The sequence below is a fragment of the Megalops cyprinoides genome, chromosome 8, assembly GCF_013368585.1.
Source record: "Megalops cyprinoides isolate fMegCyp1 chromosome 8, fMegCyp1.pri, whole genome shotgun sequence".
Taxonomy (NCBI): domain Eukaryota; kingdom Metazoa; phylum Chordata; class Actinopteri; order Elopiformes; family Megalopidae; genus Megalops; species Megalops cyprinoides.
Genome location: NC_050590.1, coordinates 18,372,039 through 18,385,570, shown reverse-complemented (window position 1 = coordinate 18,385,570; position 13,532 = coordinate 18,372,039). Strand labels below are relative to the sequence as shown.

Sequence of the window (13,532 nt, the reverse complement as noted above, 5' to 3'; positions counted from 1 at the left end):
AAATGAGAAGGTATTTTCAGACCTTTTTGATCCAGGGTCACTTTGTATTTCCAGATTATATAGCACATATTGCCTGAAGTAGCTACTGTCTTATATGAAAACCAGGAAAATTAATACAAGAAAACCTTGAATTAATGAAGGTAAGCAGTTAAGATTGTTGAATACTGGTTACTGGTTTTTCAACTACACAATCAATCTAGTAATATACTTAAGGTACATAACTTTGGCTAGTGAGGCATGTATGTTACAGTAGCTTGATTGACTGGTTTAAGCAATCATGATGTACCTTAGCTAACTAGTTAGAAAACTTGTTTGATTTTTCCTAGCATTGTTAAACCAGTTCTTGTAGAACATTTTGCATGTGGTTTCTTTAAGTTCAACAGGGATTCAGGAAAAGTTTATTAGTTAGCTTAAGCAGTTTGGTTGCCAGCCCATTCAGATTTTGTCAGTATAGCCAACCCCATCATATTTTCAAAGAGATAACTGGGTTCTAGTGTTACGCTGAGATGTTGTTGGAACTGTGCTCAAAATGATTAAAATCTGTGTACAAACCAGTTTGATCACATTCTGGAACCTTGCAGTTTTTCTTCATGCAGTCTTTATATAGATTTTCTTGAGGTAGTCATAGTAGTATCTTCCATGACACCTTGTGCTTTGTGGAGCACCACCCATCTTTGACTCAATGGTAACTGCACTGACATCAGTCCATTTTGGACTCTGCTCAAGAGAAGGTGTATTTTGGTATAGCTGTAAGTGTAGTGTGTGCTGGAGCCAGGTATTGCTTTGGTTATTCTAAGGTAAGCATCATTTTAGTTTCAGGCTTTACTGACAGAACAAAAGGAGTAGGGTAAATAATGGATGTTTGCTACATAACCATCATAAGATGTAAATTATTCAGAATGACTTGCTGTCAGTATTAGCATCTGTAACAGCCCTGTAATTCTATTCAAATACCAAATTCTGAGACCAATCGAACACTGATTGTTGTGAGGACCTCTGTTAACAGCAGAGGCAGATGAGAATTCAGTTGAAAGTCTGCTGGAAAAAGAGGCTATTGAGATGTTCATAAAATGAACAGTCAGTGAAAACATACACCAATACCAAACAAGCAGGCTCTGTCTCAATGCCCCGAAGTACTGTTTACTGTCAAATAAGCTTGAAAACTCTTAGTCTGATCTGAGTAAACTGAATGCCCGCCTTCATACCAGCACAGTGGGTTGCCAAGGGGCTTTGACAGAATACCCATAAAACTCCAGTCCAATTCTCTAACTAATAGATGATACTTCAGGGAAATACAGAGAGGTCGAGAAAATCCACTCATCTCCCTTACCAGCACAGACAAGATTTCTCTATCAGATACGCCAACGTTTCCTTAAAAATTTAATACCACCATGTGGAAAATCTCATGGGATTAACTTCTATAACCTGTTTATCATAATCTTTATCCCAGAGGTATGAATAATGAATCGTTGCTTTCTTTCCTTGTTTGTGCACATCGATCAAGGAGGGAGGAGCAGAAATGGAGTGATGCCGACTCTGTGAATTTGTTTTTGTCCGTCACCTTCTTAACATGTTTTTCACTTTTACTGCCTTCTAAGTGCTTTCAGATTCAGTGGACTGTGTTGCAGAACAGGAGTTATTCAACCTCTTTTCCATGTGGCTGAGGCTCTTTAACTTGTAATTAGGCTGCATTTATCTGATTTCTTCCTATTGTGTCAGTGACTTCGGACTCCACAAAAGAGCAGAACAATAACAGGAAGCCTGTTAGAGGAAACTGGGCAGATTTCTCACCCTGGACAGCTCTGGAAGTCCTGACCCAACTGGTCTGAGCTCAGATAGGTTCACAGTAAGGAGCTACTACTTCCACAATTGATCACAGAGGTCTTCCTCAAGGATATATTCCTATTTTTTGGGTTACTGTGGACTAATACAAGACGGGCATTTGTCAATTTGGAAAGGTATGAAAGAATAATGACTACTTATTTTTATTTATATATTTTTGTTATGATGTTCAATTTTGACCCCGAAAGGCAATATTACAAGCATTTATGTGGGCCATATCTCAGCAGTGATCTGAATTGTCTGTGACTTTAGGCATGCTTTGAAGGTTTACAGATTACAACTATTATTCTTTAAAAGAATATTTTGGTACAGATATTAGATAATTGATTTGATCATCTTGCTTATGGAATTGAAGCATGAACTTCAAAGTCCTCTGCTAAGTGTAAAGATTTCATTAATCTTCAGGGCACACATAATGATGTTTTGCCTGTACCAAGGCTTCTTTCTAATATTGTACGCATATCTGTTGTGACACAAGATAATCACAAAATGAGATTAGCAATTTAATATGTAAATATGAAGGATACTTAAACATATAAGAGTAAACCTCACCCAGATATACAACATGACACTCGGGAACATTACGCATCAGGTACGCTTTGAATCTGAGGTGTGTTTTATGTATTTAGTGTGTACTGTACATTATTCATAGTGAACCATATAGATCTGTCTGTGAAATCCCAAAGATAGAGCTGACAATGTCTTTGTAAGGTGTTCTGACAAATTGTAGTCTACTACTGACAGACTGTTTGGCTATGCATTTACATTTTACCATGTCAAAAAATTTCTGCCTGTCAACATTACATTACTTAGTCCCTTGGTCTCTGTGCGCATGAATGTTACTGGGCATATTGGATCCTGTGGTTTACTCTCTTGAAGATGATTTACACTTGCCTTCACTCCAGGGGAATAATGTGAAGTGGTACTAAATAGTAAGTGAATTGACACTGATGTGAAGGAAGAGGCTAGAATAGAGACTCAGTCAGAGCACTTTACATACCCTGGGAACCTCCTCCAATAGGTTTTGATTTGTATGCATTGCTTAATCCAGATAACAGAGCACATTTCTCCAAGATTCTCAGTTGGAGTTGCTGCCTAGATTTCAGGAAGCAGTTCCATGATTAATCCTGTTTAATCTGCAGGCCACACATAATGTATACAGTCTTCAATTCTGTGACAAAGAATTAAGGTTGGGTAATGGCAATGAATACTGAGGCTGGTTGTGAAGTATTACAAGAGGTAATCAGCCATAAGTACAAAAATTTTGGAGGAATTTGTCTATGAATATTCAAGTAATATACAGTTTTGTTTGAGATCCATCACCATATATGCAATGTGTTATCATCAATCATTATATTTACAGGCATCACATCAAATGATCCATAATTTGGGAAACATTGGTAAACACTGCATTTTTCAGGTTTAGAAATAGTGGCCCAAGGGTTCCAGGTTCATTAGGGAAGAAATTATTGTTATACTAGGATTTGTTATTATATACTATACCTAGTGATATTTTTACCAATTTAATATCATAATTGTTCATTCTTTTGATTTAATTGGTATGTACACCCTTAAGGTCATACCAGCTGTTCTACTACCAAAATAGCTTTGGTTTGATTTTTTGATCCAAATAATCCAAAGCATATTTATAAAATGCTTAGCTTATTTACTAGGTTTTTATTATTAGTTGTTGGACTGAACTTCTATCCCCACAAATGTGGCTTTGGCCAGCAGTGCTGATAGAGGGATTAGGACGTGATAGTTGCCCATTCTGAGGGATGGTACTTTCACTGGAAACATGTTTTAATATCCTGCGACAATTTCAGTCATCTGTAATCAAATGAAAATGAAAGAGCAATGAGGTTGTTCTGAGGCAAAAAAAGATGTCTTTGTCATTTTTGGAGTGTTTCAGACATTAGATGGGAGAGTTAATGGGTTTCATATATTGGAGATTACGAAAGGCCTGGGCTCCTCTGCTGTGAATTGATCCAGAACTTTAGAAGATAATACTTTCTCTTTACATTACATTACATTTCTCTTTAACTCATTGCCTAGGAATCTGAAAACCTGAGGAAAATTACTTCCTCTTACTTACTAAAATTACTTACGTTAACACTTAATATGAGTGTATTATTTTAACTCTTATGCTTGTATCTTTATTATGGTCAAACATGTGTGATTGTACAAACATCAGATGATCTCTGTTCCCTTTGTATGGCAGTTCAGTTACAGGAATGGTGTGATCCTACAGCTACATTAACACAATAATGACCCCATAGTAGTAAACTGTATTTTATTTGTGTTTTGTATTTACACTTACAATGAGAAACCCTATTTCCCATCATGGTTCTGCAGGAAATCATTGTTTACAGTTTTTTTTTACAATCATTTTCACACATGTCTCAATAGAATGTCCACTTTTTCAAAACACTTAACACATTCACCATATCAGTAGACTATGTGAACTAAACTGTATATACTTTTGCATTGCTGTGATACAAAAGGCATTCAATCACCACTTCATCTGAAATTCATGAATATCTCTCTCAGTCAATGTTCACCAACAGCAAAAGTCTGTACAACTACAGTAAATACATTTACAATACAAATACAATGCAATAAGACATTTAGATACTTCAAAACAGTTAACTTTCAGTTCAAAACCTAACAAAATTTAGATCACTGTAGATGGAAATATGTTGCATTTTGACAGACAAATGAAACTATATGTTTGGAATAAGACAGATTGTTCTGATTTTAGCAGAAAGTTTATTCGGTTTTTTGTTTGTGGCCTTGTTACCATCTATACAAAAGTGGTCATATTTGAATTGAAATATGCATTTATATAGGCAAAATATAGATGTAGTTGTCACTGAAGAGATTTTTCCACTATTACTGCTGCATATGTAAGTCATGGGCTATCAGTGAGAGAAAGTGACCCAAGAATGCAACTACAGTAAATTTACCATACTCAATAGTGGTATTATACAATAGCGGTACAATAGTACAGTACTGTGACAGACAAAACAACAGATAAAAAAGTTTGTTCTTGGTGTCATGATAGCTGCTTGGCTTCAAATATTTATGGGGCGTGGGGGATTGAAGGGTTGGATAAGATATGCTAAAGATTTTTTTCTAAAGGTTCAAGGCAAGGGGGAAAGTTGCAGTAAATGTGAAATTCATAAAAATTTGACCCAGAATACAGAGGACACCATGGATCAGCATTAGGGCTACAGTATACTTCTAGTGGTAGTATCATGTGTTGTTGTTTCACTTACTGTACTAGAAATAAAAAGCATCTGCCGACTTTTTGCTGTACTATAGCATACCTCAGAAATTGTAGCATAGGGCTGTCATGAGGCATATTGCAGCATTTCAGATTTATTTGTTTGGTATTACAATTTATACTGTAAACTTTACTTTACTTTTTTTGCAATGCAGCACTAATCTATGTGAAAACAGAGGATACAGCAAAACATAATATATGCATTTTGCAATGCTTCAAGTTGTTTCTGTTTTTTTAGTTCATTGTATTTTGAGTGACAAAGTAGTTTTGCTGGTAGAGAGCATTTGCCATAGTTATGGCAGCATGAGTCACTTTTGGGTGAAGTATGAAGTGTTTTGGTGGTTGTAGTGCATTTTGCACAAAAGAGTAACTGATGTGCTCATATGCATGGCTGTTGAGCACACTGTGTTAAGAGTTTGGAAAATGTGGGCATGGTATTGACCTAAATGTGAAAATGGTTGTAAAAACTGTAATAATGGTATATTTATCACTTAATAATTTACCATTTTAACCTTATCATACTTTTATGCTGAGGCATTCCTGCTCAGATCCTGTTGGTTTTATTTTGCGATTTTGGTCAATATACCCTTCGCCACAGTTGGTAATGATTCTTGGTGGAACATTTTTATTTGCTTCTAGGTCACTGCAAACATTGTAGGCTATACTTTTTAATCCCTGAACACTCTAAAAACAAAGCAATGACACCTTTTAGTTGATGACACTATTTAGTATATTTAGTATATGTGTTTTTTCGAAAATGGAAACAATAACATATTGGTGTGTTTTTGTGTGTGTGTGTGTGTGTGTGTGTGTGTGTGTGTGTGTGTGTGTGTGTGTATAGAGGGGGGGGGGGGGTGCATACCAATCATACCACTAGATTGTATTTATACACAAGGTGTCACAATGTGCATAGTCAAGGATTTGAAATGGATATGATTTTTCTCTCTTCTTTCCCAGAACATGAGAAAGTCTGAGGTGATGGGACCAGTGCTGTGGGTGGGGTTATGTGCTTTTGCCTTCAACACCAGCACAGTACAGGCAGAACACACAGCCACTGGAACAGCGCTTAAACACAAACCTGCACTGCACAGACATAAAAGAGACTGGCTGTGGAAATCATTCTTCTTGGAAGAGGAGAAATCAAACCCACCTCATCATGTAGGAAAGGTAATGCTCTTATTCTGGCAGCTTCATAGGTGATTGGGATAGCTGCTTGCTTGTCATGCTTTCTACCACTGTTCATGCTCAATGAAAAGCTGTGTCTATTTTCTGTGTGTTTTATTTATAATTTTTGATATTTAAATATCTGATATTTTAATTTAGTGACTGTGTTTCTCATGAATATACATGTAACACACCAACTGCATAGCTCAAGAAAATAGCACAATGGAAACATTTAACAAAATATTAGACAAAATGAACCAGCTCCTTTGCTAAAAAGAACTTGTATCCTCTTTAACCTTTTTTTAGCTAACATCAACAAAGGCCAATGATGAGACAAGGTTTGTCATTGAAGGAGAAGGCGCCAATACAATTTTTCATGTCTCTAGCCAAGGAGACATTTATGCCACAAAGAAGCTGGATCGGGAGGTGAAAAGCACATACCACCTTACAGCTCATCTTCTTCATATTGCCACCAACAAGTCAGTGGAGCCTGCAGACCAATTTAATATCCAAATAACCGACCTTAATGACAACAAACCACAGTTCACGCAGAGCTATAATGGCTCTGTCCCTGAGAGATCTGAGCCAGGTACAGTTGGATTTGTAAATCATACAGTAACAGTCATCCTGTGTTCTCCTTGGTGGATTTGTGACGGTTCAGAGAGTGTAGACCAGCGTCCCTTTCTCTTTTGTGCAGGAACAAATGTGCTGACAGTGACTGCTACAGATGCAGATGACCCTACTACTGCCAATGGACAACTTGAATATAAGTTACTGAATGGAACTGATGACTTTGAAATTGACAGAAATGGTAAAATGTTGCTGAGATTCAAATATGTGCCGAGTAAAGTTAAAAAATGTACCTAAGGGTATTTGTTAGGTTGTTTGCTTCATAGATTCATTGCAATATGTTAAAGTCTTTGGATATTTATGTTAAATAAATGATATATGTAGGCCTTATGTTTTAGGGAGAATTACAGCAAAAATTGGCTTTCTGGACCGGGAGAAGAAGAGTATGTATTTGCTCGTGGTTCATGCTAATGATATGCCTGGTATGCAAACTGGAGGCAGTGCCACCACCACGGTCACCGTTACTGTGAGTGACATCAATGACAATATGGCCACCTTTAAGAAAAGTAAGTCCTCCACAATCATCAGAGTAAATGTCCATTGTAGAATGAATTCATTAATATGTCATAAAATGAGCTTAGGCATATGGTGACAGTTATTTAAAAACATAGCACACACAGAAAAATCAAATACATTCATGTTTCTAGGTACATATTTTTATCATGCGCATTTTGTCAAACTCTGAAGGACAGTGTAGAGTATGTTTTTATTTTGAGGTGTTCCTTTTCACAGATATTTTCAGCTTTGATGTGGAAGAGGACAAAAAGGAACATTCTGTGATTGGTACAATGGAAGTTGAGGACAAAGATGAGGAGCAGAATAAAGATCCAATTTTCACCATAGTTCCTCATTCCAGCTCAGGTCCTGATTTAAACAATGTATTTAATATAGCAAGCAACCTGGAGAAAAATGGAGTCCTCACTCTGAAACAGGTAATCTCTGCACTGGTACTGTCACTACTTTTTGAACAAAATTGCTGAAATGGAGGTGAAACACGAGGTGTGTGCAAGCACACCGTAAAGGTCAAGTTAATTCTTCACAGTAAATTCATCGATCTATTGAGAAAAATGCTCAGGATCAATTCATTTTTTTAATTTGCATAAGTATTCAAGTACTCACAACAGTTCACCCTTTTTTTCAGCCTCTTGATTTTGAAAGCAGGAAGAGTTACACCTTTGATGTTCGTGTGCATGAGGATACTCTCAGAAGTCCCCCTGACAGTCAGGGCACTAACATGATCACTGAAGCTAAGGTCATCATCAACGTGCTGGACGTTGATGAGCCACCCATATTCAGCAAGGAAACCTACAGCTTTACTCTTCCTGAAGACGCCAAAGTCAACTCAAAGGTTGGAGGAGTCTTGGCCAGAGACCCTGATGCAGCCTCTCAAAGCATACGGTATAAAGTTCTACATGAACACATGCATATAAACAGAAGAATGTACTTTTTCAGTTCTGTGGGTAATGTAAAAATTGTTACCTATGTAAGTCACTGGATAAGAGCATCTGCTAAATGAGAATAATTTAAAGAAGGGTGTATTATGTAACATTAAGAGTTTACCAGTTGCTGAACACAGTGCAATCCAAACTAGGCATGTCCCAGCCTATGTTTGTTCTTTTTTGTCTTCTTTACGGGCAGATTTAAGAAGGGTAACAAAATATCTCTCTCTCTCTCTAACTCAATATTAACATATTACATAGAGTAGAAACAGTCAGATCCATTTAATTCCCAAAATACTTTTTTTTCTACCCCATCTCCTCTGCAGGTACTCTATAGATGACCAGAAATGTCCAGTCAGAATTCACCCAAAGACTGGTGACATGTATTTGGATAAGAAACTTGATCGGGAACTCACTCCCATACACACTTTCCGTGTAACGGCAGAGGAGCCTTCACCCAAAGGTATATGACTATGACCTCATCCTTTCCCAAAACACATTTACAAGGAGACACTTGATGGCTCTATTTCTTAACCAGTGGACATCTGTCAGAAAGTTGTTAAAGCTGAACAGCACAAGAACATTTGAGTGACAAATCAAGCAATGTATTGCAGAAAACATATATATTTAACCTGACTAAACGAAGGATTTGCGTTAGACATCCATGCCTGCATACGTCTCAGGTTTATGTCAAACATACTACAGTGTAAGTGAGTGGCACTGAGAGTCAAAAATCTGAAAGAGTAAGTAAGAGCCTGTTATGACCAGCTGAAGTCGAGAAGGCAATGACTCAGTCGGCAACAGAGCTTTGTGTTTCAAGTGTGAGCCTGAATCCTAAGGCCTGGCTTCAATGCTGGCCATGTCATCAGCTAAAGATAACCAGGAGCCCACAGTGGTGGAACAAATTGGCTTCATTCCACTGAGGACATAGGGGTGAGCAGGTCAGCCACGGGCTTGACTCTCCCGTCACTTACTAGTGACCCCTACTGGTCACTGGGGAGCCTGCGGTCTGCCTGCGCATGAGGTGTCTTCCAATTCATGTGTGAGCAAGCTTAGCATTGCCTTTGTGATGCCTTTGTGTCTCATAGAAGTGACAGTAATAGTAATGATTATTGTATTATTTTATTCTTTAGCACTGAAGTCCTATGTGACTGTTAACCTTGTGGTTCTGGATGTCAATGACAATGCCCCAGAGATGACAAACAGCCAAGACCTTTTTGCATGTGAGAATGATGGGGAGGGCACGGTGAGGATTTTTCAGTGAACACCTTCTAACACTATTTGCCATAATTAGCAAAATTGTTTTTGGTTGTTTTTCACAGTAGTAAATGTGACATAAACCCTTCTATTACAGGTAATACGGACAATAGGGGCAACCGACAAAGATGAGCACCAGACAAGATTCAGTTTCTCTCTAGCAAAGCAAAGCCCTGACTTTTCACTTATTGATAATGGCAGTAAGTGAATTGTTCTTTTAAATTCTTTTTATACATTTTTAAAACATTAAAGTCTTTTTAAAAATACGCCGCACCTATACCTTACTACTCCAGACTCCATCAATAACCTACTGACTCTTGAGCATAAGAATAATACAGCAAAATTATATTGTAAAGGTCCCTCATACTGTGTGATCTAAATTGGACTCAAGAGGTTGACTGTGACACCGGGGGCAATCTAGGGGCACTACAGGCACCTTTAAAGGGCCCCATTACCAGGCAGTGTGTGTACTACAGTCACAGGGGTCACTGCATGGCCCACCAACGCAAGTTAATGGCTTGATATTTCCTGGGTAATCAGCCAAATGGGAACACTCAGTGAATCACAGAAAGGGGCTGAAATAAGAGCCCCAAAGGTCTTACCATACAATACAGTACAATACATACCAACTCTTTTCCATGTCATGATCCAACAGCTACAAGAACAGCATAACATTTACTGAATCACATCTCCCTCTTAAAAGTTTTTTTAATCTTAATCTTTTAAAGTTTCACAGTTTAGAAGAGAATTTGACTAGATCTGACATATTGAACAGTGGATATGTTTTGGTTTAACATGAAATCTTGCATAATTAAAAAGCACTGTCTTCTTGTCAATTTAGGCCAACCCCTTAGTGTGTTCAGCTACTCTCAAAATAAATATTGAGAAATAACTAAAAACATTATTTCCACATATATCCATGGACACAGACATTCCAGCATTTTTATTTTTTTTAGTCTGTACCTTTGAAAACAATGAAACCATACACTGAATAGTCTGATAATGGGATCTATGGAAGTTCTAACTCCCAGGAGAGCTGAAGCAAGGAACATAGCTCTCCACTAGTGTCTCTGAAAGGGTATTTTTGGGTATAAGCTTGTTACTTTAAAAAGAACCTTGGGTGGATCAATGGAAAAATAAAACCTAACAAAAGTATTTAATCAGGAGTGTTTGGTAGTCTTCAAGGGGCCAATAATTTGGTGTTGTGCTTGGTATTTCATGCTCAACTATATGTAGATATAGGTATATATCTAAATGTATGTCTTAATAAGTTTTTGTGATTTCTGAGTATCACAGAGTTCATGTGAAATGTTTTAAGCCTGAAGAGATTATATTGAAGAGGGGTCATTGTTCATTTTCACTTTTTTGTTTTTTATTCATTGCATATGTCTTGTGTTTTCCAGATAACACTGCCAACATCATAGTGAAGCGGGGAGGCTTCAGCCTGGAAGACAGAAAGGAATACCTGCTGGAGATTGTGCTGCAGGATGGCGGTCTTCCTCCACTCCGTAGCACCACCACTGTCAACATCCGTGTGTGTAGCTGTGGCACAGACAGGAAGGACTACTACTGCAAGCCTGCCTATGTCCAGGCAGGCATCAGTGTCAGCGCCCTCATCGCCATACTCCTCTGCATCTTCGCCATTCTGGGTGAGTTCACAAGGCCCATGATGCACCTCCCTCTCACGTTTACTTTCCCCCAGCTCCCTCTTTCCCTTTCTTCTTTTGCTTTCCTTTTCACTGTCTGTCCCACCATCTGCCTCTCCAAATCTCCATCTCTCCCATTTGTGTCTCCCACTACTGAAGAAAGGTAAATTTCACTGATCATTATCCATCCCTGCTGTCAGTCATCCCCAAGTAGTCCAGGTTTCCTGTCCTTCCTCTCCTATACGATTAATTTCTCTTGATGATGCACAGTGAAAGGTTGTTTTTCAAAGCCATGCAGTTTGAATCTTAGGAGATGGAAACTGTGGGCATTTATTTATTGCCTCTGGCAACAACCCTCTCTTATAATCCTGAATTATATAACACATATTGTCTCTCAAGTTCAGTAAAATATAGATGAAGGCATTTTTATATATCCTGTCTCTCTCTGTGGTGTTCACATAGATATTACTCAGGGAGTCGTGTCTTAAAAAACACGTTAGCAATGTGTACCTTGAGGTAAAAAAGGTTATATTGAAGTATGAAGAATATGAAGAATATATATTATTTCATGTGACAGGGAATTTGACATTGTATAAAAGGCACAGATGAGTTCCATTACATCTTGATTTAGTGCCTTGTGCTTATAATGTGCTTTTAATAGTTCTATTGGCTTTATTTATAATATTCAATATGAAGTTTGACATTGATAACAAATAACTGATCTGGAAAAGAAGTGTGCCTCACCAGGTTTATGTAAAACTGGATTTGTAAAAAAAGAAAGTTTAAAAATCATGAGAATGTTATCATTTGTTGTATTTAAAATAATCATACAATCATAAAATAATCAACAACATCATATGAAGTAGTAAAATTATTAAGAAGTCCCAAGCCTTACTGAATGAACTGTCTTTCATATTCATATGCAGTCATCGTGATACTCATCATCATGAGAAAAAGGTACCAAAAAGATGCCTTCGTTGCCCTGGGCAGGAACTCTGGAGAGATCCATGAACAGCTGGTGAGCTATGATGAGGAAGGCGGTGGTGAGATGGACACAAATGGTTATGACGTGTCCATCCTGACCTCAGCTAGGAATGAGGGAAGCCTGAGACAGGTCCCCTGTCTATACAATAAGGTGCAGAGGCCCCCAGCAGACAGGGGAAACATGGCCATGATGATCGAGGTGAAGAAGGATGAGGCTGACCATGACAGGGATAGCATCCCTTACGACACCCTGCACATCTACGGGTACGAGGGACCCGAATCACTTGCCAGCAGCCTCAGCTCCTTGGAGGATTCCTCCTTCTCAGACAATGATTTGGACTATGACTTCCTCAATGATTGGGGCCCTCACTTCAGGACCCTGGCAGGGCTGTATGGAGTGGATAGCTCTGACAATGACTGTTGTTGAGAAAATGCAAATGCAGCAAGCAAGACATCTTTTACATTAGTCATCAGTTTTATTCTGGGCTTTTATCCTGAAAAGAGAATCACTATCATTAACATTTCTGCTCATGGAACTGCTCACAACAACATTTCTTGAGCAGTGTTCCAAGTTCAACTGACATTTTGATAATTTGCAACAGTTACATTATGTAGCAATGTTGTACATTTCCTCCCATAGTTTGTACAAATATTTTGATCATGACAGTTTTTAGTGATTAAAAAAAAAAAAAAAAATCTCAACTGAGTATTCACTGTATAGCACCACTACATCACTACATCACTTTTTAATTTTGCAGAAAAATCCAATAGCAATTTATTTAATGCATTTTTCAAAGACGGTAAAGAGAACTATGTATAATTATAAAAACAGCAAATGTACAGAAGTTATTTTAAGTTGCTATCTGTAGTGTTTTAAGAACTGCATCTTTGTTAAAGTATTATTATTATTATTATTATTATTACCATGAAGAAAGTGTTTCTGAAGAAAGTGAAAATGATTTTGTTTTCTACTTAAGTTTACAAATGACTTCATATTCAGCATTGTGTGCCACTAGCTGGTTTGTGCCAACTAAATCCCATTGGTCAAAAATATACAATAGCCAAGGGATCTTTGCAGGAAACAATGGCAACAGAGTTTTGAAAGATTTACATTCAGACCCCAGTTTATTTGACAGGACTCTTCAACACATTAACTCTAAAGATACAATATCTGCCAAAGGCCAGTCATAATAAAAATAAAATACAGTCTGAATAACTTTAACCTTTTTATTACAACTAACTCAGGAAACATGAAGTAGCAGAAATGGGCTACTGTATAGATGG

General features: G+C 37.6%; 1 protein-coding gene across 1 annotated transcript; it reads left to right on the top strand.

Annotated features, from left to right (window-relative positions):
* The first annotated feature begins 1,850 nt into the window (after positions 1-1,850).
* LOC118782132 (cadherin-5-like) lies at positions 1,851-12,969 on the top strand. Its single transcript, XM_036535396.1, has 12 exons — positions 1,851-1,958; positions 6,086-6,295; positions 6,599-6,881; positions 6,990-7,103; positions 7,261-7,428; positions 7,655-7,854; positions 8,064-8,320; positions 8,688-8,824; positions 9,495-9,607; positions 9,716-9,818; positions 11,022-11,267; positions 12,191-12,969. Exons 2-12 carry the CDS (start codon positions 6,089-6,091, stop codon positions 12,673-12,675), a joined length of 2,313 nt encoding a protein of 770 aa, XP_036391289.1. The 5' UTR covers positions 1,851-1,958; positions 6,086-6,088; the 3' UTR covers positions 12,676-12,969.
* The last annotated feature ends 563 nt before the right edge of the window (positions 12,970-13,532 follow it).

What these genes read in the sequence shown, in the direction of transcription:
- LOC118782132 (XM_036535396.1), top strand. Translation starts at nt 6,089, where the DNA reads ATGAGAAAGTCTGAGGTGATGGGACCAGTGCTGTGGGTGGGGTTATGT. An exon ending in CCCTGAGAGATCTGAGCCAG is followed by an intron (nt 6,882 to 6,989) that starts GTACAGTTGGAT and finishes TCTTTTGTGCAG; the next exon opens with GAACAAATGTGCTGACAGTG. An exon ending in TATGGCCACCTTTAAGAAAA is followed by an intron (nt 7,429 to 7,654) that starts GTAAGTCCTCCA and finishes TCCTTTTCACAG; the next exon opens with ATATTTTCAGCTTTGATGTG.